This window comes from Mobula birostris, chromosome 8, assembly GCF_030028105.1.
Source record: "Mobula birostris isolate sMobBir1 chromosome 8, sMobBir1.hap1, whole genome shotgun sequence".
NCBI lineage: Eukaryota > Metazoa > Chordata > Chondrichthyes > Myliobatiformes > Myliobatidae > Mobula > Mobula birostris.
Genome location: NC_092377.1, coordinates 127,724,089 through 127,751,682, shown reverse-complemented (window position 1 = coordinate 127,751,682; position 27,594 = coordinate 127,724,089). Strand labels below are relative to the sequence as shown.

The window sequence follows — 27,594 nt, the reverse complement described above, 5'->3', positions numbered from 1 at the left end:
ACACCTACAAAGGGAGCTCTCACAGGAAAGCAGCAGCCATCATCGAGGAGCCCCACCAGTCAGACCATGCTCTCCTCTCATTGCTACCACCAGGAAGCCTTAGGTCCCACACCACCAGAATATGACCCTTCCACCACCAGGTTCCTGAACCATCATGGATAACTTCACTCTCTCAAAATACTGAACTGAATCCACAACCCATGGATTTACTTTCAAGGACTCTCCATCTCATGTTCTCAATATAGATAGATAGATAGGTAGATAGATAGATATACTTTATTAATCCCAAAGGAAATTTGGTTTTGTTACAGCTGCACCAGCCAAGAATAGAGCATAAATATAGCAACACAAAAACGCCCAACAATCAAACAACAAAATGCAAACTATGCCAGATGGAAAATCAGTCTAGGACCAGTCTATTGGCTCAGGGTGTCTGACCCTCCATGGGAGGAGCTGCACGTTCGATGGCCACAGGCAGGAATGACCTCCCGTGCCGCCAAGTGTTGTATCACGGTGGAATGTGGCCGAAGTCCAACAGTAAAAAGTTAATATCCAGTCTGCAAACACGTTCCTCGATCGTAATATGCCCCGGATTGCACCGTCCGTTGTTAACCAGAGCATTAAGCACCCAACTCCTTTACGCTTACCGCTCTCAGTGCACTTCCGGTCAGCCGAAATGGTATTACCCACTGAACTCCTCTTCTCCAAAGGTCTCTGTTGTCTCGACCCGGTCCTCTTTCCTCGGCTTTGTGATCCCCTTCTGCATCCTCTGTGTGTTTTCTTCCGGATTTCAGCCGGGGTGTCCGCTGTTCTGTTCGCTAAACCGGCCAGTATTTACTGGTCCGTGGAATACACAATGCGACCTTGCTTCTGTCCCGCATGTTGGGATGTAACCATTTCCAGCCCTAAAGAAAACCCAAATAAAACTCTCTCTACCGGCATGTTAGAGAGGGTGCAGCTTCAACGTGTTACTGTGAGAAAAAAAATACAAAAAATAACGTAAATTAGAAAGTAAGAAGAAGAAAGTAAGAATAGATCGGAACGGCTGCACCAGGCTGCATGCACGACCAGCACATTTATTTCTTGTATTTTCAGTTTGTCATCTTTTGCACATTGGTTGGTTGTCAGCCTTTGTGTAAAGGGTTTCATTGGTTCTGCGTCTACTGTGAATGCCCACAAGAAAGTTAATGTGGTAACATATTCATACTTTGATAACAAATGTACTTTGAATTTCTGGAGTAGGTTAAAAGGTCAGCATCTTTAAAAGAGTTAAAAGAGTTGGGTGGGGAGAAAGTTGTGTTGATGTTCTTGAGTTATTTAGTCAAGTCCTTCGTGACTTCATGGTCCTTTCTGCCAGGCAGATACTGGAGTTGCCCAGTTTGGGACCTGGCTGGTTTTGAACTTGGGACCAACCACCTGGAAGGCCAGTGCTGACGGCACCACACCACCAGCAGGCCCTCCTATGTACTGGGCTCTGTGTTCTACTAAATCCAAAGTTCAAGCACGGAAGAGTTAGTGTCCTTCACGTTCACAGTCTGAACACTATATCTTCCGGCGAGAGAAGACCCGCAAGAAAGCAGGGTGCGTGGCTCCTTTAAGAGCGGCCTTGCGTGTGGTGAGGTGTGTGAGTTTGACTTTTGGTTGGTCGCTCGACTTTCCCAAGTGCGGCTCTGTGCGTGGCAGGTGAGTGATGGAGGGTTGCGATGTGAACTAGCTTGGCACATTCAGGTGAATTTTCTCTTGGCATTCGTCTCAAAACAGCTTAGATATTTTTGAAAGAAATTTGCCAGCTCAACTAAGAAGTTTGGGGGGAAAGTTTTGCGCTAACCTGGAGTTAAGGTGGAGTATCTCTCTCCTCTATTTTCTCCTGTGAGCTAAACACGTTGGAGTTCGAAAAAATTGCTGCTGTTGCTGTTCTTTGTAGACCGCCCTGTTAGCGGGCTAATAATTTATTTTAGCCTTCTCTTTCGCCAAAGCAGAATTCTTGACCATTTCCGTCTCTTTTGCAGATCAGACCAGCTCATTGTTAACGGAGCAATGCCAAATTTGGAAAGTAAGTTTTCAATAAGGTTTTGGAAAACTTTTTTTTAAAAAAAGTAGATGTACTGTTTTTATCTAAGGAAAGGATAGCGTGGACAGAACTTGCCCGTTTAAACTCACTCGGATATCTGTAAAAGTGGATTTTTACGAAATCGTGTGTGTTAATTGAGAATACGCAAACCTCCAGGCATTTTTTTTCCCTAAGAAGGACTTCCTTTGTTCGAGATTGTGTAACAGATACCTGCATCGTCATCTGTGTAGACTGAGGCTCAGGTATTTGTGTGTGAGAGAGAGAGAGAGACTGGTTCGAGGGGACGGCACATCTTTTCCTGGAGAGAGGCCCGTTGAGCCAATGGCGGCAACGCTTGTTCACTGTTACAGGATTATCGTATGGGGTGGTACCGGGACCGGAGAAACTGGACAGGCTTGGGACTGCTTTCCCCTCGAGCGAAGGAGGGTAAGGGATGACCTTATGAGGCTTTTAACCTCATGAAGGGTGCAGATAAGCTGGATGTTCAGACTCTTTTCCTCCCAGGGTTGGGGGGGTGTGTGTCTAATACTAGGTAAAATGGTTTATTGTCACATGTACCAAGGTACAGTAGAAAGGATTGTTTTGCATACCAGTTATGCAGATAATTTCACTCCTTAGTGTTTGGAAGAAGTGCAATAACAGAGGAAGCGTAGTGCTGGTAGACAATAAGGGGCAAGATCAAAGCGAATAGATTGTGAGGTCAAGAGTCCAATTTGTCATACTAGGGGACCATTCAATAGTCAAAACAACAGATCAAAGGATAAAAGTTGTCCTTTTGAGTCTGGTAGGACATGTATACAAACTTTGTGTCCTCTGCTTGATTGGGGGGGGCGGGGGATTGAAGAGAGAATGTCTGGGGTGGGTGGGGTCTTTGATTATGCTGGCAGCAGGAAGAAGTATGGACGGAGGCCGATTTCTGTGACGTGCCAAGCTGTGACCGTGACTCTCTGAGTTTCTTGGGGTCACGGTGGGAACGGCTGCCGTGCCAAGCCGTGATGTATCTGGGTAGGACACTTCCTGTGGTGCATCATTGACTTGAGTTCCAAGGAGAGACTGGGCAGGCTGGGACTGTTCCCCTGAAGTGAAGGAGGCCGAGGGAGACCTTACAGAGGTTTTAAAACCATGAGGGGTGCAGACAAGCTGGATGGTCACAGGGTAGGGGAGTCTAAAATGGCAGTGTTTAGGTAAATTGGTTAATTATCGTTGTGTATGTACAGTGAAAAACTGATTTGCATACACCTATACAAGTCATTTGATTACACCGGAGCATTGAGACGGGACAAGGGGAAAGCAATAACAGAACACAGATAATGTGTTACAGTTGTAGAGAGAGTGCAGTGCAGGTGGACGATAAGGTGCTAGGGTCTTCATGAGGTTGAAGGGGAGAGGGGAGAGATTTAGAGGGGCAATTTTTTTTCCCACCCAGAGGGTGATGGTCTATGGAACGAGCTGCCAAAGGCTATGTTTGAGGCAGACACAGCGACAAAAGGAAAGGTTTAGAGAGAGATGCAATTAGCTGGCAGAGACAGGATGGGCCGTAGGACTTGTCTCCACACTGTGTGCTGCTACAGTCTCAGCACTAATCTCCTTATTAAACAGAAGTTGTTAATGTGCTGGGAAGGTCTTGGAGAGGGATCGCGGATGAGGAGCATTGTCCTATCAGGTTTGGGGGAGGGGGAGGTGAGAGAGTCACAGACACTGATAAATCCAAAATAAAACCAGAAATTGCTGGCGATACTGGGCAGGTCCATGAAGAGAGGATCCGTGTGGGATGATGGGGCTTGTGCCTGCTGGGGTTCGGGAGAGCTGTGCGGGTGGGCAGAGAGGGTCACTGGATTGAATTCTATCTGGACGTCTGGCCACTGAGGTGGAATCTGGAACTGGGGTGGGTGGGGGGAGAGGGGTCCTGTGTGTAAAGGAAAACGTTATGCACATTTTGAACTGGGGAGTGGCTCCTTGACATGGGAAGAAACTATTCTGCCCATTACCTTTGTGCTAACCACATGGAGCCCTGTGACAAGAGGGTAGAATATGACGTTCCAGCTCCTGTACTCAGTGCCCTGACTGATGAAGGCCACCTGTCAAATGCTCTGTCTACCTATGATCCCTCTTTCAGAGAACCGTGTTCCTGTACTCTGAGATCCCTCTGTTTTACAGCACTCCCCAGGACCGTACAGTTCACTGGAAAGACCCCTTCCTGGTTTAACTTCCTGGTGACTTCCTCATAAACCCTGAAATGTGCCAACTTCTTCCCGGACTTGAAGTGGGGAGGGTGTTTCTTTGGGGTGGGGGATGGCCTCAGAATGAGGGATGAGCAGTTCTGGACAGGCATTTTCCGGAGTTAACTTCAGCGGGGAGCGGGTGACGGAGTGGTGCTGAGGTTGAACAGGGTAGGGGGCTCAAAGGGGTAAATGATGTTACTAGGAAGTTAAACCAGGGCAGGATGTACACAGTGAACGACAGGGCCCTGTGGAGTGTTGTAGAACAGAGGGACCTTGGGGTACAGCTACATGGTTCCCTGAAAGTGGACACAGATAGTTAGGGCTGTGATGAAGGTGTCTGGCATGCTGGCCTTCATCAGTTAGGACACTGAGTACAGGGATTGGGATGTCAGCTTACAGCTGTACAAGACAATGGTGAGACTGCACTTGGAGTACTGTGTGCAGTTCCAGTTGCCCAGCTACAGTAAGGGTGTCGTTAAACTGGAGAGGGTGTAGGGGAGATTCATAAGGATGTTACTAGGACTGGAGGGCTTGAAGCTGTACAGGCTGGGACAGTTTCCCCTGGAGTAAAGGGACACCTGACAGAGTCTTACAGCCACAATGACTATCATCCAGTAGCACTTGCATTCACAGTGATGATGTGTTTTCAGAGGTTGGTGATGAAACATATCAACTCCAACCAGAGAAACAACCTGAATCACTCCAATTTGCCCTGCAAAGCAACAGGTCCACAGCAGGTGCCATCTCAATGGCTCTTCATTCAACCTTGGAACATCTGGGCAGCAAAGATGTAGACATTAGGATGCTCTTTATTGACTACAGCTCAGCGTTTAATGCCATCATCCCCTCAAAACTAATCAATAAGCCAAGACCATGAGATATAGGAGCAGAATTAGGCCATTTGGCCCATCAGGTCTGCTCTGCAACCTTGGCCTGAATGCCACCTTGTGTAACTGGAATCTCGATTTCCCCACCTGCAGACCCCAGTCCGTTCGGTTTGGCAACCACATCTCCACAAACTCCACCTGCCCAGGTTCGCCACAAGGCGGTGTGCTTAGCCCCTACTTCATACTTATGACATTGAGACTTGGCACAACTCCAATGCTATATTTAAGTTTCCTGGCACCATTACTGCTGTTGGCCGAGTCAAAAGTGGTGACGGATCAGCGTATAGGAGGGAGATTGAAAATCTGGCCGAGTGGTATCATAGCAACTTCACTCAATGTCAGCGAGACCTTGGAGTTGATTATTGACTTCTGCAGGAGAAAAACCAGAAGTCCGTGAGCCATTCCTCGTCAGAAGATCGGAGGTGGAGAGGGTGAGTTCCTCGGTGTTATCATTTTGGGGGACCTGTCCTGGGTCCAACACAGCGGTGAGGTTACAAAGAAAGCACGGCAGCGCCTCTACTTCCTTTGGAGTTACAGCATGACATCTAAAACTTTGCAGTTGACTGGCTGCGTCACAGCCTGGTATGGGAACACTAATGCCCTTGAACAGAAGATCAAAAACCAGTAGATTTGGCCCAGTCCATCACAGATAAAGTCCTCCTTGCCGTTGAGCACACCTACACAAAATGTTGCTGCAGGAAAGCAGATCCATGATCAGGGACCCCCACCACCCAGGCTGTGCTCTCTTCTCACTGCTGCCATCAGGAAGAAGGTACAGGAGCCTCAGGACTCATACCACCAGGTTCAAGAGCAGTTACCACCCCTCAACCATCAAACTCCCGAACCAAAGGGGGTAACTTCACTCGCTCCATCATTGAACTGCTCACACCTATGAACTCACTTTCAAAGACCCTTTATCTCATGTTCCCAACATTTATTGCTTATTATTTCCTTCTGTGTTTGCAGTTTGTTGTCTTTTGCACATGTTGGTGCGGTCTGTCATTGATTTTGTTACTCTATTATGGATTTATTTAGTATGCCCACAAGAAAATGAATCTCTGGGTTGTATAAGGTGACATGTATGTACTTTGATAATAAATTTGCTTTGAACTTTGATAAAACCATGAGGGGCGTAGACATGGTCACAGTCTTTATCCCCAGCGTTAGGGGAGTATAAAGCTAGTACAGAATATCCAGCACATTATTCTCTGTAAATTTCATCATCTGTAACGAAATCCTACCACTAAGCACATTGTTCCCTTCTGCTTCCCCTCCCTTCCCTCCCCCGGTTTCCACAGGGATCGGTCTCCACATGACTCCCTCGTCCACTCGTCCTTCCCTCCTGGCATTCATCCTTGCGAGCGGAACAAGTGCTACACCTGCCCCTACACCTCCTCCCTCACCACCATTCAGAGCCCCAAGCAGTCCTTCCAGGTGAGGTGACCCTTCACCTGTGAGTCTGTGGGCCATCCGGTGTGAACCTCCCTCTCCCCACATCGGTGAGACCTGACGTAGACTGGGGAGAAGGGGCGGGGCTCAGCTTTATGAAGTACCTTTCACTCCGTCTGCCAGAAAAGACGGGATTTCCCAGAATCAGCTTGCCATTCCCACCTCATTGATGGCCTCCTGTTCCACCACAGTGAGACCAGACGTAGGCTGGAGGAGCAATGCACGGTATTCTATCTGGGTAGCCTCTAACCTGATTTCTCTTCTGGTAGTTTGTCCCCTCTCCCTTTTCTCTCCCCTTCCATTCCCCGCTCTGGTTCCCCACTTGCCCCTTCTCCTCATCTGCCTCTCCCCTCCCTCCGGTTCCCCTCCTCTTCCCCTCCTCCTTCCCTTTCTCCCGCGATCCACTGTCCTCTCTTGTCCGATTCCTCCTTCAGCCCTTTTCCTCTGCCACCTATCACCTCCCAGTCTGCACGATGATTAGAGTCACAGACAGAATAGTCAGTCGGTATCTTTCTCCCCGGGGCACGGTTTTAGGTGAGGGGGGAAAGTTCAAAGATGTGCAGGGCAAGTTTGTTTTACGTGGAGAGTGGTGGTGGCTGGAATGTGCAGGGTTGTGGTGGTGGAGGCAGATACAATAGAGGTGTTTAAGAGGCTGTTTGAGTGTGCAGGGAGGTGGACCATGAGCAGCGAGAAGGGGTTTGTTTAATTTGGCAATGCGTTCAGGACAGTGACTTGCATTAATTTATTATTGTAACACGTACCGAGGTACAGGGAAGAACTTTTGCATGTTGTCCACACAGATTATTTCATCATAACAGAACACGGAGGGTGTACAAGGGGGAAAACAATAACAGGATGCAGAATAAAGTGTCGCAGTTACAGAGGGAGTGCAGTGCAGGGGAATAATGTGTCAGAGCCACAACGAGGTAGATTGTGAGGTCAAGAGCCCATGTTATTGTACCAGGGAACAGTTCAGTAGTCCTGTAACTGGGCTGGAGCAGTCCTTGAGCCTGGTCCTACGTGCTTTCAGGCTTTTGTATTTTCTGCCCGATCGGAGAGTGAAGAAGAGAGAATGTTTGGGATGGATTTACAAAGGGGAAATCATGCTTGACTAATCTTTTGGAATTTTTTGAGGATGTAACTATGAAAATGGACAAGGGAGAGCCAGTGGATGTAGTGTACCTGGACTTTCAGAAAGCCTTTGATAAGGTCCCATGTAGGAGATTAGTGGGCAAAATTAGAGCACATGGTATTGGGGGGTAGGGTACTGACATGGATAGAAAATTGGTTGGCAGACAGGAAACAAAGAGTAGGGATTAAAGGGTCCCTTTCAGAATGGCAGGCAGTGACTAGTGGGGTACCGCAAGGCTCGGTGCTGGGACCGCAGCTATTTACAATATAGGTTTCCCCCCGCCATCCAAAGGTAGAGTGTTCCTATGAAACGGTTCGTAAGCCGGAATGTCGTAAAGCGAAGAAGCAATTACCATTTATTTATATGGGAAAAATTTGTGAGTGTTCGTAGACCCAAAAATAACCTACCAAATCATGCCAAATAATACATAAAACCTAAAATAACAGTAACATATAGTAAAAGCAGGAATGATACGATAAATACACAGCCTATATCAATTAGAAATACTTCTTACAACGATTGCCTGCACTGTTCTCTGTAGCAAAAATCTCACGCAAGTGCTGTTGGCAGAAACACTCTCTCCAGCAACCTTTAAGCTATGAAGCTGCCAAATCATACCAAATAACACATAAAAATACATAGTCATAGTCATACTTTATTGATCCCGGGGGAAATTGGTTTTCGTTACAGTTGCACCATAAATAATAAATAGTAATAGAACCATAAATAGTTAAATAGTAATATGTAAATTATGCCAGTAAATTATGAAATAAGTCCAGGACCAGCCTATTGGCTCAGGGTGTCTGACCCTCCAAGGGAGGAGTTGTAAAGTTTGATGGCCACAGGCAGGAATGACTTCCTATGACGCTTTGTGCTGAATCTCGGAGGAATGAGTCTCTGGCTGAATGTACTCCTGCGCCCACCCAGTACATTATGTAGTGGATGGGAGACATTGACCAAGATGGCATGCAACTTAGACAGCATCCTCTTTTCGGACACCACCGTGAGAGAGTCCAGTTCCATCCCCACAACATCACTAGCCTTACGAATGAGTTTATTGATTCTGTTGGTGTCTGCTACCCTCAGCCTACTGCCCCAGCACACAACAGCAAACATGATAGCACTGGCCACCACAGACTCGTAGAACATCCTCAACATCATCCGGCAGATGTTAAAGGACCTCAGTCTCCTCAGGAAATAGAGACAGCTCTGACTCTTCTTGTAGACAGCCTCAGTGTTCTTAGACCAGTCCAGTTTATTGTCAATTCATATCCCCAGGTATTTGTAATCCTCCACCATGTCCACACTGACCCCCTGGATGGAAACAGGGGTCACCGGTACCTTAGCTCTCCTCAGGTCTACCACCAGCTCCTTAGTCTTTTTCACATTAAGCCGCAGATAATTCTGCTCACACCATGTGACGAAGTTTCCTACCGTGGCCCTGTACTCAGCCTCATCTCCCTTGCTGATGCATCCAACTATGGCAGAGTCATCCGAAAACTTCTGAAGATGACAAGACTCTGTGTAGTAGTTGAAGTCCGAGGTGTAAATGGTGAAGAGAAAGGGAGACAAGACAGTCCCCTGTGGAGCCCCAATGCTGCTGATCACTATGTCGGAAACACAGTGTTGCAAGCACACGTACTGTGGTCTGCCAGTCAGGTAATCAAGAATCCATGACACCAGGAAAGCATCCACCTGCATCGCTGTCAGCTTCTCCCCCAGCAGAGCAGGGCGGATGGTGTTGAACACACTGGAGAAGTCAAAAAAACATGACCCTCACAGTGCTCGCTGGCTTGTCCAGGTGGGCGTAGACATGGTTCAGCAGGTAGACGATGGCATCCTCAACTCCTAGTCGAGGCTGGTTGGAGAACTGGAGGGGATCTAAGTGTGGCCTGACCATAGGCCGGAGCAGCTCCAGAACAAGTCTCTCCAGGGTCTTCATGATGTGGGAGGTCAATGCCACCGGTCTGTAGTCATATAGCTGATATAAAGTAGAAATAATGTATGTACAATGTAGTATCACTTACCGGAATCGGGAAGACAGCGCAGAGCATACTGATGATGGTGTGTTAGGCTGAGTCATCGGAGGTTGGGGTGGTGCAGTGGCCCCCGCCCTCCAGGCAGCGAACTGATACCGATCCGCGAAGCATGCAGGGGTACAGCAGTGGCCGGGAGCCACCCAGCACATCTTTAAGAAAAAAGCCGAAATAAACAAGCTAATTAATTAGGTGCCGCCTGGCATGTAAATGTCGGCCCACATCAGAGGCAATTGCTGATTACATAGAGCAAGTGAAATCGGTAATCGCTTCTGATCTGGGCCGACATTTACGTGCCAGGTGGCACCTAATTAATTAACTTGTTTATTTCAGCTTTTTTCTTAAAGACATGCTGGGTGCGTCCCGGCTACCGCTGCATTCTCTGCGAATCGGTATCTGTCGGCGGCCCGGAGGTTGGGACCACTGGGGTGTCATCTCATCGTCGATCAGGGCAGGCAGGTCATCTTCTTCTATGTCTGCCTGCCTTGATGTCGAAGGTTGAAGTTCATCGTCTGCTGTGGCTGATGTGGAAGGCTTGAAAAACGACAGTATGCTTGACTGCTAGACTTGTGCATTTTTCTATCATACAGTTCTTTATAAACCATCTTGCAAATATGCCCTAAACCGACGTACCCTTTCAAAATTAAAGTTGTACTTTATCATTGCAGCGGAAATCTCATGCAGTCACCTCATGTTCAGTTCCTGGACGACTTCACTTTCAGTCCGTTCGCTACTGCATTCGGTTTTGATTGTTATCCTTTCCTCTTCCATTTGCATCAGCTCTTCATCTATCAGTTCTTGGTCCTGGGATGCCAAAACCTCTTCAACATCATCTTCGTTAGCTTCCACAAGCCAAACTCACTTTGTCCTTACTTTGTTCACCACGATCAAAACGCTTAATTATGTCTAGTTTTACGCTAAGTGTAACACCCTTACGAGCTCTTTCAGGCTTTTCCGATACCTTAGAACTCATCTTGCAAACGGCTGCTCACAGGCTCATGTTTAAGCAATGGCGGCGAGAATGCCGTTCCGGGGGAGAGCGGCTGCTTGGGGCGCGCACTGCCTTTTATCGCGGCTGCCTTTTTTCACCCGCTGCTTTTTTCGTAACAGTGAAAACACCTTCTGTTAACGAAAACAGGTAACTAATGTAAGCCTTTCGTAACAGTGAGGTTTCATAAAGCGAACGTTCAAAAAACGGGGGACACCTGTATACATTAATGATTTAGATGAAGGGATTAGAAGTAACATTAGTAAATTTGCAGATGACACAAAGCTGGGTGACAGTGTGAAATGTGAGGAGGATGTTATGAGAATGCAGGGTGAGTTGGACAGGCTGTGTGAGTGGGCAGATGCATGGCAGATGCAGTTTAATGTGGATAAATGTGAGGTTATCCACTTTGGTGGCAAGAACAGGAAGGCAGATTACTATCTGAATGGTGTCAAGTTAGGAAAAGGGGAGTACAACGAGATCTAGGTGTCCTTGTTCATCAGTCACTGAAAGTAAGCATGCAGGTACAGCAGGCAGTGAAGAAAGCTAATGGCATGCTGGCCTTCATAACAAGGGGAGTTGAGGATAGGAGCAAAGAGGTCCTTCTGCAGCTGTACAGGGCCCTGGTGAGACCACACCTGGAGCATTGTGTGCGGTTTTGGTCTCCAAATTTGAGGAAGGACATTCTTGCTATTCACGAGGTTAATTCCCGGGATGGCGGGACTGTCATATCTTGAAAGATTGGAGAGACTGGGCTTGTATACACTGGAATTTAGAAGGATAAGAGGGGATCTGATTGAAACATATAAGATTATTAAGGGATTGGAAATGCTAGAGACAGGAAACATGTTCCCGATGTTGGGAGAGTCCAGAACCAGAGGCCACAGTTTGAGAATAAGGGGTAGGCCATTTAGAATGGAGTTGAGGAAAAACTTTTTCACCCAGAGAGTTGTGGATCTGTGGAATGCTTTGCCTCAGAAGGCAGTGGAGGCCAATTCTCTGGATGCTTCAAGGAAGAGTTAGATGGAGCTCTTAATGATAGTGGAGTCAAGGGATATGGAGAGAAGGCAGGAAGGGGGTACTGATAGTTGGATGATCAGCCATGATCACAGTGAATGGCGGTGCTGGCTCGAAGGGCCGAATGGTCTACTCCTGCACCTATTGTCTATTGACGGAAGGTGTATTTGATTAGCCAGCTGTTCTACAGAGTCCATGGAGGGGAGGCTGATTTCTGTGATGTCTACAACTCCCTGCAGTTTCTTACGGTCACAGACAGAGCAGTTTCCGTACCAAGCCGTGATGTATTGGGATGTGGAAGGGATTGTTTGCTGTACAGGACTGTTCTCAGCCTGTTCTGCGTCTGTCTGTTGCAGGAAGAGGATGGGCAAACCATGGTTCCTGGTGGCCTCCCCGTCTGGAACGTCCGTCAGGGTTAACCGATTTGGGAGTGGAGGGAGGGGAATTGGGAAGGGTCGCTCATTGAGTTTGTGAGTTGGGGAGGGCATGGGCTAACAGTTTAACCAGGAGTCCCTTATCTTGTCCCCAGACGGTGTCCAGTCAGGACCCAAGAAACAGCAAGGCCCTTCCCATCCGGCCAAGAAGGCAATCATCGTCGCTGTGACAACCGTCTGTCTCCTGGCTGCTGCAGCTGCAGTGACTTGTTTTGTTGTCGGTGAGTAACGGGAGGCTGGGAGGATTAGAAGTGTGGGGCTCGAGATTTCGGCTGTCCCAGAGCAGCAACCTCAAGGTGTCCCTTTGGCCCATCGTGTCCCTGCTGACCCATCTACGCTCACCTTTCTCTTGCACCTGGTGTTACTAGTTCAGTGTGGTGAGGGTTTCTCTGTCGTTCCCACCCCTCGTCAGGGACTGTGTTCTAGCTCCTACTCTCCAGGGGAAAACATTCCCCTTGGCGTCACTCTGTCCTCTCCATCAATCATTAATCAGTGAGATTGTGCGGCAGACTCATGGGACAAATGGTCCAACTCTCCCATGTCTTATGGAGACGGTGATGTATCTGACTCTCACATCCATGCATTATTAGGGCTGTAGACAGGGTAAGACCATAAGAGATAGGAGCAGAACTAGGCCATTCGGCCCATTGAGTCTGTTCTATCAATTTATTTTCCCTCTCATTTTCATTCTCCTGCCTTCTGCCTGTATAACCTTTGACACTCTTATTAATCAAGAACTTACCAACGTCACTTTAAATATACCCAATGACTTGGCCTCCACAGCCATCAGTGGCAATGAATTCCACAGATTCACCACTCTCTGGCTAAAGAAGTTCCCTCTCATCTCTGTTCTAAAGGCATGTCCTTCTATTCTGAGGTTGTGCCCTCTGGACATAGATCCTCTCACTCTTGGAAACTTCTCTACATCTACACTATCTTGGCCTTTCAACATTCAGTAGATTCCAGCGAGATCCCCCCTCATTCTGCTAAACTCCAGTGTGTACAGGCCCAGAGCCATCAAGTGCTCATCATTGCTTCCCAGAATCATTCTTGTGAACCTCCACTGGACTGTCCCCAATGCCAGACAATGCCAGTCCCCAGTGCAATTTTCCAACTGTGGTCCGACCAGTGCCTTAAATCCTCAGCATTACATCCTTGCTTTTATATTCTGCCCTCTGAAGATGAACGCTAGCATTGCATTTGGCTTCCTTTCCACCATCTCAACCTGCAAGTTAATGTTTAGGGAATCCTGCATGAAGACTCCCTAGTCCTTTTGCATCTCTGGTTTCCGAATTCGCTGCCCATTTAGAAAATAGTCTATGCATTTGTTCCTTCTACCAATGGGCATGACCGTACACGGTATTCCACCTGCCACTTCTTTGCCCATCCTCCTAATGTGTCCAAGCCCTTCTGCTTCCTCAATACCACCTACCTTTCCAAAGATGGGTGAGTTTGGTGAGATGAGAACTGAAGGTTGTAAGCGTGAGTGAAAGGTGAAATATTTCAGGGGAATCTGAGTGGGAACTTCTTCACTCTGAGTGCAAGTGTGGAAGAGGGAAAAGTCGAGATAGGTGTGGATGAGGGAGGTATGGAGGGATATAGTCTGGGTACAGATAAGTGGGACGAGACAGAAGATTGAACGGGCATGTACTGGGAATGTTTATGTGCTGTCGTATTCTATGACTGCCTCAAATGCAACGAAAGACACTCTACCCTCCTGTCAAGGGACACACAGTTCAGAAACAGGCCATTCGGCCCAAATAGTCTATGCCGACCAAGAGTCCCACCTGAGCTAGTCCCATGTGCCTGCTTTGGCCCATAACCCTCTAAACCTTTCCTATCCATGTACCTGTCCAAACGACTTTCAAATTTTGTTCACGTGCCTGACTCAATCACTTCCACCAATAGTTCATTCCCTCTGGGTGCAAAGTTGACCCCGGGGTCTCTATTAAATCTTTCCCCTCTCTCCTTAAACTTAATGCCCTCCAGTCCTTGTGTGAACAACCTGCCCTCTCAGGTGCCCTTTAAATCCCTTGCCTCTCTCCTTAAAATGTGTTCTCTTGTTTTTCAGTTCTCCATTCCTAGGGAACAGATTGTGTGCTGTCACCTTCTATAAGCCAGCCGTGATTTTGTATGTTCAGATTTCCAAAATGTGGGTGAGAATATATGTGACCACATCTCCGTCGTGACAGAGTACAGCTTATCTTTTTAAAACAACGAATCCTGGGTCTAGGTTCACCCTTGAAGAGTAACACCCTCTCCACACGAGCCCTCATCTTAATCCAGCCTCCCTGTCCCTCCTCTACACTCCACACATATGAGCCAACCTTTCTCCTTGAGTCGACCCTCCTGCTCCAGGGGTTTGGAGTCAGATTCATGTTTGATTGCCACGCATGTCGAAGCATACAGTGAGATGTCGTTGAGTTTAACTAAGGCTGTGTGGGGGCAGCCCGCGAGTGTCACCACACATTCCGGTACCAACGTAGCCCGCCTGCGATGCTCAGCCAAGGAACAGAGAGCACAACGGCAAAACAAGTCCTTTCCACTCTCCCTCCCACCAAAACGCACAGACAGGTATCCAGTTTCCAACCCCCCCCCCACTGAAACGTGGTCTCCACCCCCTCCTCCCCACTGAAACGTGGTCTCCACCCCCTCCCCCCCCACTGAAACGTGGTCTCCACCCCCTCCCCCCCCACTGAAACGTGGTCTCCACCCCCTCCCCCCCACTGAAACGTGGTCTCCACCCCCTCCCCCCCCCCCACCGAAACGTGGTCTCCACCCCCTCCTCCCCACTGAAATGTGGTCTCCACCCCCTCCTCCCCACTGAAACGTGGTCTCCACCTCCTCCTCCCCACTGAAACGTGGTCTCCACCCCCTCCCCCCCCACTGAAACGTGGTCTCCACCCCCTCCCCCCCCCACTGAAACGTGGTCTCCACCCCCTCCCCCCCACTGAAACGTGGTCTCCACCTCCTCCTCCCCACTGAAACGTGGTCTCCACCCCCTCCCCCCCCCACTGAAACGTGGTCTCCACCCCCTCCCCCCCCACTGAAACGTGGTCTCCACCCCCTCCCCCCCCACTGAAACGTGGTCTCCACCCCCTCCCCCCCCACTGAAACGTGGTCTCCACCCCCTCCCCCCCACTGAAACGTGGTCTCCACCCCCTCCCCCCCCACTGAAACGTGGTCTCCACCCCCTCCCCCCCACTGAAACGTGGTCTCCACCCCCTCCTCCCCACTGAAACGTGGTCTCCACCCCCTCCCCCCACTGAAACGTGGTCTCCACCCCCTCCTCCCCACTGAAACGTGGTCTCCACCCCCTCCCCCCCCACTGAAACGTGGTCTCCACCCCCTCCTCCCCACTGAAACGTGGTCTCCACCCCCTCCTCCCCACTGAAACGTGGTCTCCACCCCCTCCCCCCCCACTGAAACGTGGTCTCCCCCCCCTCCCCCCCCACTGAAACGTGGTCTCCCCCCCCTCCCCCCCCACTGAAACGTGGTCTCCACCCCCTCCCCCCCACTGAAACGTGGTCTCCACCCCCTCCGCCCCACTGAAACGTGGTCTCCACCCCCTCCTCCCCACTGAAACGTGGTCTCCACCCCCTCCTCCCCACTGAAACGTGGTCTCCACCCCCTCCCCCCCCACTGAAACGTGGTCTCCACCCCCTCCTCCCCACTGAAACGTGGTCTCCACCCCCTCCTCCCTACTGAAACGTGGTCTCCACCCCCTCCTCCCCACTGAAACGTGGTCTCCCCCCCCCTCCCCCCCCACTGAAACGTGGTCTCCCCCCCCTCCCCCCCCACTGAAACGTGGTCTCCACCCCCTCCCCCCCACTGAAACGTGGTCTCCACCCCCTCCCCCCCCACTGAAACGTGGCCTCCCCCCCTCCCCCCCCACTGAAACGTGGTCTCCACCCCCTCCCCCCCCACTGAAACGTGGTCTCCACCCCCTCCCCCCCACTGAAACGTGGTCTCCACCCCCTCCTCCCCACTGAAACGTGGTCTCCACCCCCTCCCCCCCACTGAAACGTGGTCTCCACCCCCTCCTCCCCACTGAAACGTGGTCTCCACTCCCTCCCCCCCCACTGAAACGTGGTCTCCACCCCCTCCTCCCCACTGAAACGTGGTCTCCACCCCCTCCTCCCCACTGAAACGTGGTCTCCACCCCCTCCTCCCCACTGAAACGTGGTCTCCACCTCCTCCTCCACACTGAAACGTGGTCTCCACCCCCTCCCCCCCCACTGAAACGTGGTCTCCCCCCCCTCCCCCCCCACTGAAACGTGGTCTCCCCCCCCTCCCCCCCCACTGAAACGTGGTCTCCACCCCCTCCCCCCCCACTGAAACGTGGTCTCCACCCCCTCCGCCCCACTGAAACGTGGTCTCCACCCCCTCCTCCCCACTGAAACGTGGTCTCCACCCCCTCCTCCCCACTGAAACGTGGTCTCCACCCCCTCCTCCCCACTGAAACGTGGTCTCCACCTCCTCCCCCCCACTGAAACGTGGTCTCCACCCCCTCCTCCCCACTGAAACGTGGTCTCCACCCCCTCCTCCCCACTGAAACGTGGTCTCCACCTCCTCCCCCCCACTGAAACGTGGTCTCCACCTCCTCCCCCCCACTGAAACGTGGTCTCCACCCCCTCCCCCCCCACTGAAACGTGGTCTCCACCCCCTCCTCCCCACTGAAACGTGGTCTCCACCCCCTCCTCCCTACTGAAACGTGGTCTCCACCCCCTCCTCCCCACTGAAACGTGGTCTCCCCCCCCTCCCCCCCCACTGAAACGTGGTCTCCACCCCCTCCCCCCCCACTGAAACGTGGTCTCCACCCCCTCCCCCCCCACTGAAACGTGGTCTCCACCCCCTCCCCCCCCCCACTGAAACGTGGTCTCCACCCCCTCCCCCCCCACTGAAACGTGGTCTCCACCCCCTCCCTCCCCCCCACTGAAACGTGGTCTCCACCCCCTCCCCCCCCACTGAAACGTGGTCTCCACCCCCTCCCCCCACTGAAACGTGGTCTCCACCCCCTCCCCCCCACTGAAACGTGGTCTCCACCCCCTCCCCCCACTGAAACGTGGTCTCCACCCCCTCCCCCCACTGAAACGTGGTCTCCACCCCCTCCCCCCCCACTGAAACGTGGTCTCCACCCCCTCCCCCCCCACTGAAACGTGGTCTCCACCCCCTCCCCCCCCACTGAAACGTGGTCTCCACCTCCTCCTCCCCACTGAAACGTGGTCTCCACCTCCTCCCCCCACTGAAACGTGGTCTCCACCCCCTCCTCCCCACTGAAACGTGGTCTCCACCCCCTCCCCCCACTGAAACGTGGTCTCCACCCCCTCCTCCCCACTGAAACGTGGTCTCCACCCCCTCCCCCCCCACTGAAACGTGGTCTCCACCCCCTCCCCCCCCACTGAAACGTGGTCTCCACCCCCTCCTCCCCACTGAAACGTGGTCTCCACCCCCTCCCCCCCCACTGAAACGTGGTCTCCACCCCCTCCCCCCCCACTGAAACGTGGTCTCCACCCCCTCCCCCCCCACTGAAACGTGGTCTCCACCCCCTCCCCCCCACTGAAACGTGCTCTCCCCCCCCTCCCCCCCCACTGAAACGTGCTCTCCACCCCCTCCCCCCCCACTGAAACGTGGTCTCCACCCCCTCCCCCCCCACTGAAACGTGGTCTCCACCCCCTCCCCCCCCCACTGAAACGTGGTCTCCACCCCCTCCCTCCCCCCCACTGAAACGTGGTCTCCACCCCCTCCTCCCCACTGAAACGTGGTCTCCACCCCCTCCCCCCCCACTGAAACGTGGTCTCCACCCCCTCCTCCCCACTGAAACGTGGTCTCCACCTCCTCCCCCCCACTGAAACGTGGTCTCCCCCCCCTCCCCCCCCACTGAAACGTGGTCTCCACCCCCTCCTCCCCACTGAAACGTGGTCTCCACCCCCTCCTCCCTACTGAAACGTGGTCTCCCCCCCCTCCCCCCCCACTGAAACGTGGTCTCCACCCCCTCCTCCCCACTGAAACGTGGTCTCCACCCCCTCCTCCCCACTGAAACGTGGTCTCCACCCCCTCCCCCCCCACTGAAACGTGGTCTCCACCCCCTCCCCCCCCACTGAAACGTGGTCTCCACCCCCTCCCCCCCCACTGAAACGTGGTCTCCACCCCCTCCTCCCCACTGAAACGTGGTCTCCCCCCCCTCCCCCCCCACTGAAACGTGGTCTCCACCCCCTCCGCCCCCACTGAAACGTGGTCTCCACCCCCTCCCTCCCCACTGAAACGTGGTCTCCACCCCCTCCTCCCCACTGAAACGTGGTCTCCACCCCCTCCTCCCCACTGAAACGTGGTCTCCACCCCCTCCTCCCCACTGAAACGTGGTCTCCACCCTCTCCCCCCCCACTGAAACGTGGTCTCCACCTCCTCCCCCCCACTGAAACGTGGTCTCCACCCCCTCCTCCCTACTGAAACGTGGTCTCCACCCCCTCCTCCCCACTGAAACGTGGTCTCCACCCCCTCCTCCCTACTGAAACGTGGTCTCCACCCCCTCCTCCCCACTGAAACGTGGTCTCCACCCCCTCCCCCCCACTGAAACGTGGTCTCCACCCCCTCCCCCCCCACTGAAACGTGGTCTCCACCCCCTCCCCCCCCACTGAAACGTGGTCTCCACCCCCTCCTCCCCACTGAAACGTGGTCTCCACCCCTCCCCCCCCACTGAAACGTGGTCTCCACCCCCTCCCCCCCCACTGAAACGTGGTCTCCACCCCCTCCCTCCCCACTGAAACGTGGTCTCCACCCCCTCCTCCCTACTGAAACGTGGTCTCCACCCCCTCCCCCCCCCCACTGAAACGTGGTCTCCACCCCCTCCCTCCCCACTGAAACGTGGTCTCCACCCCCTCCTCCCCACTGAAACGTGGTCTCCACCCCCTCCTCCCTACTGAAACGTGGTCTCCACCCCCTCCTCCCCACTGAAACGTGGTCTCCACCCCCTCCCCCCCACTGAAACGTGGTCTCCACCCCCTCCCCCCCCACTGAAACGTGGTCTCCACCCCCTCCTCCCCACTGAAACGTGGTCTCCACCCCCTCCCCCCCCACTGAAACGTGGTCTCCACCCCCTCCTCCCCACTGAAACGTGGTCTCCACCTCCTCCCCCCCACTGAAACGTGGTCTCCCCCCCCTCCCCCCCCACTGAAACGTGGTCTCCACCCCCTCCTCCCCACTGAAACGTGGTCTCCACCCCCTCCTCCCTACTGAAACGTGGTCTCCCCCCCCTCCCCCCCCACTGAAACGTGGTCTCCACCCCCTCCTCCCCACTGAAACGTGGTCTCCACCCCCTCCTCCCCACTGAAACGTGGTCTCCACCCCCTCCCCCCCCACTGAAACGTGGTCTCCACCCCCTCCCCCCCCACTGAAACGTGGTCTCCACCCCCTCCTCCCCACTGAAACGTGGTCTCCCCCCCCTCCCCCCCCACTGAAACGTGGTCTCCACCCCCTCCGCCCCCACTGAAACGTGGTCTCCACCCCCTCCCTCCCCACTGAAACGTGGTCTCCACCCCCTCCTCCCCACTGAAACGTGGTCTCCACCCCCTCCTCCCCACTGAAACGTGGTCTCCACCCCCTCCTCCCCACTGAAACGTGGTCTCCACCCTCTCCCCCCCCACTGAAACGTGGTCTCCACCTCCTCCCCCCCACTGAAACGTGGTCTCCACCCCCTCCTCCCTACTGAAACGTGGTCTCCACCCCCTCCTCCCCACTGAAACGTGGTCTCCACCCCCTCCTCCCTACTGAAACGTGGTCTCCACCCCCTCCTCCCCACTGAAACGTGGTCTCCACCCCCTCCCCCCCACTGAAACGTGGTCTCCACCCCCTCCCCCCCCACTGAAACGTGGTCTCCACCCCCTCCCCCCCCACTGAAACGTGGTCTCCACCCCCTCCTCCCCACTGAAACGTGGTCTCCACCCCTCCCCCCCCACTGAAACGTGGTCTCCACCCCCTCCCCCCCCACTGAAACGTGGTCTCCACCCCCTCCCTCCCCACTGAAACGTGGTCTCCACCCCCTCCTCCCTACTGAAACGTGGTCTCCACCCCCTCCCCCCCCCCACTGAAACGTGGTCTCCACCCCCTCCTCCCTACTGAAACGTGGTCTCCCCCCCTCCCCCCCACTGAAACGTGGTCTCCACCCCCTCCCCCCCCACTGAAACGTGGTCTCCACCCCCTCCCCCCCCACTGAAACGTGGTCTCCACCCCCTCCCCCCACTGAAACGTGGTCTCCACCCCCTCCCCCCACTGAAACGTGGTCTCCACCCCCTCCTCCCCCACTGAAACGTGGTCTCCCCCCCCTCCCCCCCCACTGAAACGTGGTCTCCACCCCCTCCCCCCACACTGAAACGTGGTCTCCACCCCCTCCCTCCCCACTGAAACGTGGTCTCCACCCCTCCCTCCCCCCCACTGAAACGTGGTCTCCACCCCCTCCTCCCTACTGAAACGTGGTCTCCACCCCCTCCCCCCCACTGAAACGTGGTCTCCATCCCCTCCTCCCCACTGAAACGTGGTCTCCACCCCCTCCCCCCCCACTGAAACGTGGTCTCCACCCCCTCCCCCCCCCACTGAAACGTGGTCTCCACCCCCTCCCCCCACTGAAACGTGGTCTCCACCCCCTCCCCCCACTGAAACGTGGTCTCCACCCCCTCCCCCCCCACTGAAACGCGGTCTCCACCCCCCCCCCACTGAAACGTGGTCTCCACCCCCTCCCCCCCCACTGATACGTGGTCTCCACCCCCTCCTCCCCACTGAAACGTGGTCTCCCCCCCCTCCCCCCCCACTGAAACGTGGTCTCCACCCCCTCCTCCCCCACTGAAACGTGGTCTCCCCCCCTCCCCCCGCACTGAAACGTGGTCTCCACCTCCTCCCCTCCCCACTGAAACGTGGTCTCCACCCTCTCCCCCCCCACTGAAACGTGGTCTCCACCCCCTCCTCCCCACTGAAACGTGGTCTCCACCCCCTCCCCCCCACTGAAACGCGGTCTCCACCCCCTCCTCCCCACTGAAACGTGGTCTCCACCTCCTCCCCACTGAAACGTGGTCTCCCCCCCTCCCCCCCCACTGAAACGTGGTCTCCACCCCCTCCCCCCCCACTGAAACGTGGTCTCCACCCCCTCCCCCCCCACTGAAACGTGGTCTCCACCCCCTCCCCCCCCACTGAAACGTGGTCTCCACCCCCTCCTCCCCACTGAAACGTGGTCTCCACCTCCTCCCCCCCCCACTGAAACGTGGTCTCCACCCCCTCCCCCCCCCACTGAAACGTGGTCTCCACCCCCTCCTCCCCACTGAAACGTGGTCTCCACCCCCTCCTCCCCACTGAAACGTGGTCTCCACCCCCTCCCCCCCCACTGAAACGTGGTCTCCACCTCCATCCCCACCCCCCACTGAAACGTGGTCTCCATCCCCTCCCCCCACTGAAACGTGGTCTCCACCCCCTCCCCCCCACTGAAACGTGGTCTCCACCCCCTCCCCCCACTGAAACGTGGTCTCCACCCCCTCCCCCCACTGAAACGTGGTCTCCACCCCCTCCCCCCCCCCACTGAAACGTGGTCTCCCCCCCCTCCCCCCCCCACTGAAACGTGGTCTCCCCCCCTCCCCCCCACTGAAACGTGGTCTCCACCCCCTCCTCCCCACTGAAACGTGGTCTCCACCCCCTCCCCCCACTGAAACGTGGTCTCCACCCCCTCCCCCCCCACTGAAACGTGGTCTCCACCCCCTCCTCCCCACTGAAACGTGGTCTCCACCCCCTCCTCCCCACTGAAACGTGGTCTCCACCCCCTGCTCCCCACTGAAACGTGGTCTCCACCCCCTCCCCCCCCACTGAAACGTGGTCTCCACCCCCTCCCCCCCACTGAAACGTGGTCTCCACCCCCTCCCCCCACTGAAACGTGGTCTCCACCCCCTCCCCCCCACTGAAACGTGGTCTCCACCCCTTCCCCCCCCACTGAAACGTGGTCTCCACCTCCTCCCCCCCACTGAAACGTGGTCTCCACCCCCTCCTCCCTACTGAAACGTGGTCTCCACCCCCTCCTCCCCACTGAAACGTGGTCTCCACCCCCTCCTCCCTACTGAAACGTGGTCTCCACCCCCTCCTCCCCACTGAAACGTGGTCTCCACCCCCTCCCCCCCCACTGAAACGTGGTCTCCACCCCCTCCCCCCCCACTGAAACGTGGTCTCCACCCCCTCCCCCCCCACTGAAACGTGGTCTCCACCCCCTCCTCCCCACTGAAACGTGGTCTCCACCCCTCCCCCCCCACTGAAACGTGGTCTCCACCCCTCCCCCCCACTGAAACGTGGTCTCCACCCCCTCCCTCCCCACTGAAACGTGGTCTCCACCCCCTCCTCCCTACTGAAACGTGGTCTCCACCCCCTCCCCCCCCCACTGAAACGTGGTCTCCACCCCCTCCTCCCTACTGAAACGTGGTCTCCACCCCTCCCCCCCACTGAAACGTGGTCTCCACCCCCTCCCCCCCCACTGAAACGTGGTCTCCACCCCCTCCCCCCCACTGAAACGTGGTCTCCACCCCCTCCCCCCACTGAAACGTGGTCTCCACCCCCTCCCCCCACTGAAACGTGGTCTCCCCCCCCTCCTCCCCCACTGAAACGTGGTCTCCCCCCCCTCCCCCCCCACTGAAACGTGGTCTCCACCCCCTCCCCCCCCACTGAAACGTGGTCTCCACCCCCTCCCTCCCCACTGAAACGTGGTCTCCACCCCTCCCTCCCCCCCACTGAAACGTGGTCTCCACCCCCTCCTCCCTACTGAAACGTGGTCTCCACCCCCTCCCCCCCACTGAAACGTGGTCTCCATTCCCTCCTCCCCACTGAAACGTGGTCTCCACCCCCTCCCCCCCCACTGAATCGTGGTCTCCACCCCCTCCCCCCCCACTGAAACGTGGTCTCCACCCCCTCCCCCCACTGAAACGTGGTCTCCACCCCCTCCCCCCACTGAAACGTGGTCTCCACCCCCTCCCCCCCCACTGAAACGCGGTCTCCACCCCCCCCCCACTGAAACGTGGTCTCCACCCCCTCCCCCCCCACTGAAACGTGGTCTCCACCCCCTCCCCCCCCACTGAAACGTGGTCTCCACCCCCTCCCCCCCCACTGAAACGTGGTCTCCACCCCCTCCCCCCCCACTGAAACGTGGTCTCCACCCCCTCCTCCCCACTGAAACGTGGTCTCCACCTCCTCCCCCCCCCACTGAAACGTGGTCTCCACCCCCTCCCCCCCCCACTGAAACGTGGTCTCCACCCCCTCCTCCCCACTGAAACGTGGTCTCCACCCCCTCCCCCCCCACTGAAACGTGGTCTCCACCTCCATCCCCTCCCCCCACTGAAACGTGGTCTCCATCCCCTCCCCCCACTGAAACGTGGTCTCCACCCCCTCCCCCCCACTGAAACGTGGTCTCCACCCCCTCCCCCCACTGAAACGTGGTCTCCACCCCCTCCCCCCACTGAAACGTGGTCTCCACCCCCTCCCCCCCCCCACTGAAACGTGGTCTCCCCCCCCTCCCCCCCCCACTGAAACGTGGTCTCCCCCCCTCCCCCCCACTGAAACGTGGTCTCCACCCCCTCCTCCCCACTGAAACGTGGTCTCCACCCCCTCCCCCCACTGAAACGTGGTCTCCACCCCCTCCCCCCCCACTGAAACGTGGTCTCCACCCCCTCCTCCCCACTGAAACGTGGTCTCCACCCCCTCCTCCCCACTGAAACGTGTTCTCCACCCCCTCCTCCCCACTGAAACGTGGTCTCCACCCCCTCCCCCCCCACTGAAACGTGGTCTCCACCCCCTCCCCCCCACTGAAACGTGGTCTCCACCCCCTCCCCCCCACTGAAACGTGGTCTCCACCCCCTCCCCCCCACTGAAACGTGGTCTCCACCCCCTCCCCCCCCACTGAAACGTGGTCTCCACCCCCTCCCCCCCACTGAAACGTGGTCTCCACCCCCTCCCCCCCACTGAAACGTGGTCTCCACCCCCTCCCCCCCACTGAAACGTGGTCTCCACCCCCTCCCCCCCACTGAAACGTGGTCTCCACCCCCTCCCCCCCACTGAAACGTGGTCTCCACCCCCCTCCCCCCCACTGAAACGTGGTCTCCACCTCCTCCCCCCACTGAAACGTGGTCTCCACCCCCTCCCCCCACTGAAACGTGGTCTCCACCCCCTCCTCCCCACTGAAACGTGGTCTCCACCCCCTCCTCCCCACTGAAACGTGGTCTCCACCTCCTCCCCCCCCCCACTGAAACGTGGTCTCCACCCCCTCCTCCCCACTGAAACGTGGTCTCCACCCCCTCCCCCCCCACTGAAACGTGGTCTCCACCCCCTCCTCCCCACTGAAACGTGGTCTCCACCCCCTCCCCCCCACTGAAACGTGGTCTCCACCCCCTCCCCCCACTGAAACGTGGTCTCCACCTCCTCCCCCCCCACTGAAACGTGGTCTCCACCTCCTCCCCCCCCACTGAAACGTGGTCTCCACCCCCTCCCCCCCCACTGAAACGCGGTCTCCACCCCCTCCCCCCCCACTGAAACGCGGTCTCCACCCCCTCCCCCCCACTGAAACGCGGTCTCCACCCCCTCCTCCCCACTGAAACGCGGTCTCCACCCCCCCCCACTGAAACGTGGTCTCCACCCCCTCCCCCCCCACTGAAACGTGGTCTCCACCCCCTCCCCCCACTGAAACGTGGTCTCCACCCCCTCCCCCCCCACTGAAACGCGGTCTCCACCCCCTCCTCCCCACTGAAACGCGGTCTCCACCCCCTCCTCCCCACTGAAACGCGGTCTCCACCCCCTCCTCCCCACTGAAACGCGGTCTCCACCTCCTCCCCCCCCCACTGAAACGCGGTCTCCACCCCCTCCTCCCCACTGAAACGTGGTCTCCACCCCCTCCCCGCCCCACTGAAACGTGGTCTCCACCCCCTCCCCCCACTGAAACGTGGTCTCCACCCCCTCCTCCCCACTGAAACGTGGTCTCCACCCCCTCCTCCCCACTGAAACGTGGTCTCCACCCCCTCCCCCCCCACTGAAACGTGGTCTCCACCCCCTCCCCCCCCACTGAAACGTGGTCTCCACCCCCTCCTCCCCACTGAAACGTGGTCTCCACCCCCTCCTCCCCACTGAAACGTGGTCTCCACCTCCTCCCCCCCCCACTGAAACGTGGTCTCCACCCCCTCCCCCCCCACTGAAACGTGGTCTCCACCCCCTCCCCCCCCACTGAAACGTGGTCTCCCCCCCCTCCCCCCCACTGAAACGTGGTCTCCACCCCCTCCTCCCCACTGAAACGTGGTCTCCACCTCCTCCCCCCCCCCACTGAAACGTGGTCTCCACCCCCTCCCCCCCACCGAAACACACGGACAGACATCCAGTCTCTACCACCCGACCTCCAATCCCCAGGCTTCGGCCATTGGTTTTCGACATCTGGACTTCTGATCAGTCTTTGGGCTCTGATCGTCAGCATTGACTCTCTGACTAGCTGATGACAGGACCCCGATCTCCGGGTGTGCTGACTGACCGGCCCTCATGCCTCCGCTTGAATTGTCTTCAAGCGGAGGCTGGACTGCAGATGTCCTTCATCACCCCTCCACTTCACCGGACTTTCAGCACAGAGCAGAGCCCTAATCTCTGCGTCCCTGTCCCTGGACTCTATCTGGAGACCTAACTCCCCCACTTCACCGTCTCTAAAACCCTAACCTGACCTCTGACTCTCCCCTCTGTTCCCAAAACCATTCCTGTGAACTAAATTTGAACCACAATCTTGATGGAGACCACAAATCAGTGCCACCTAGGAGAAAAAAAACTAGTCTTGTAAACCCCTGATCTGCTCCCAAGGAAAGGAATAAACACCCTTTAAATAAATACTCGCTGCTCTGGATGATGTCCCAATACTGTACGATAAGACTGGCACCAGGAATTTGATGATATAAAAATCGTGTGTTGCTTTCAGTGCTTGTGTGAGACTACAGGATCAAGTGCTATACCACAAAAACAGGCCCATCAGCCCACTTAATCTACGCTGGCCCACAATCCCCTATTTCAAATTCAAATTCAAGTTTAATTGTCATTCAACCCCACATGAATAAAGGCAAATAAAACAGCATTCCTCTCGTGCTAAGCCATACACAGCACTTTCAAAATAGCAAGCAAAAAAAATCGTCACACAGAAAAAAAAATAATGAAGGACTTGTCCTGTGAATTGCGGGTGCAGTTCTTGTCAGTGTGCAGCCACTGCTATCAAGCCTGTCATTCTGCCGATTGAACACTGGAGGGCAGCACCGACCGGAGAGGCCAGTTCCCAACTGAGCACGGATGTCTCATTACACCCTCTGGCGTCTCCTCTCCTGAACCGCAGCAACAGGCTTGGTTCTCACTACAACCAAGGCAACGCAAGATCCTCGCCATCTGTCACGCCACTGAACTGCGGCATCTTACAATATCAATGTCCGTAAAGGTTAACTGCAGGTTGAGTTGGTGGTGAGGGAGACAAGTGCAATGTTAGCATTCATTTCGAGAGGTCTAGAATACAAGAGCAGGGATGTGATGCTGAGGCTTTATAAGGCACTGGTGACCCTCACCTTGAGTATTGTGAACAGGTTTGGGCTTCTCATCTTAGAAAAGATGTGCTGGCTTTGGAGAGGGTCCAGAGGAGGTTCGCAAGGATGATTCTGGGAATGAAAAGGTTATTGTACGAGGAACATTTGATGGCTCTGGGACTGTACTTGCCGGAATTCAGAAAGATGAGGGGGGATCTCATAGAAACCTTTTAAATGTTGAAGGGCCTAGACAGAGTAGATGTGGGAAGAATGTTTCCCATGGTGAGGGAGTCTAGGACAAGAGGGCACAGCCTCAGGATAGAGGGATGTCCATTTAAAACAGATGTGGAGAAATTTGCATGTGGTGAATTTGTGGAATTTGTTACCACAGGCAGCAGTGGAGGCCAGGTCATTTGGGTGTATTTAAAGCACAGATTGATAGGCTCTTGATTGGCCAAGGCATCAAAGGTTACAGGGAGAAGGGTGGGGAGTGGGGCTGAGGAGGGCAAAAAAGGACCAGCTGTGATTGAATCACGGAGGAGGCTAGACGGGCCGAATGCCCTAATTCTGTTCTTATGTCTTAGGGTCTTGTGGTCTTATGGGTCCTACAATCGCAAGAGAAACATCCAAGATAATCACCCATGGTTACACTGCATGCTGCCTTCACACACCAACTCCGAAGCCCACCTGTTGCAGGCAGTAACGTGGTCAGTGCCCAGTCCCGCTCCCCTGATGCCCAGTCCCTTCCACCAGTGCCGGACATTATGGGCAGCTTGGGGGTAATGCTTGGTTCTTGTTACATGACCAAGGCAAAG

General features: G+C 55.3%; 1 protein-coding gene across 5 annotated transcripts in view; it reads left to right on the top strand.

Annotated features, from left to right (window-relative positions):
- The first annotated feature begins 1,660 nt into the window (after positions 1 to 1,660).
- hpn (hepsin) overlaps positions 1,661 to 27,594 on the top strand; it is a 95,838-nt gene continuing 69,904 nt past the window's right edge. The window contains exons 1-3 of one of the 5 annotated variants that reach the window (XM_072266199.1): positions 1,661 to 1,683; positions 2,010 to 2,053; positions 12,332 to 12,457. In XM_072266199.1, the coding sequence (XP_072122300.1) occupies positions 2,038 to 2,053; positions 12,332 to 12,457 (142 nt within the window). In that variant the 5' untranslated portion in view covers positions 1,661 to 1,683; positions 2,010 to 2,037. Of the gene's footprint in view, positions 1,840 to 2,009; positions 2,054 to 2,352; positions 2,498 to 12,331; positions 12,458 to 27,594 lie in introns of those variants that run through there. The other 4 variants (XM_072266198.1, XM_072266197.1, XM_072266196.1 and 1 more) reach the window with 4 other exon arrangements.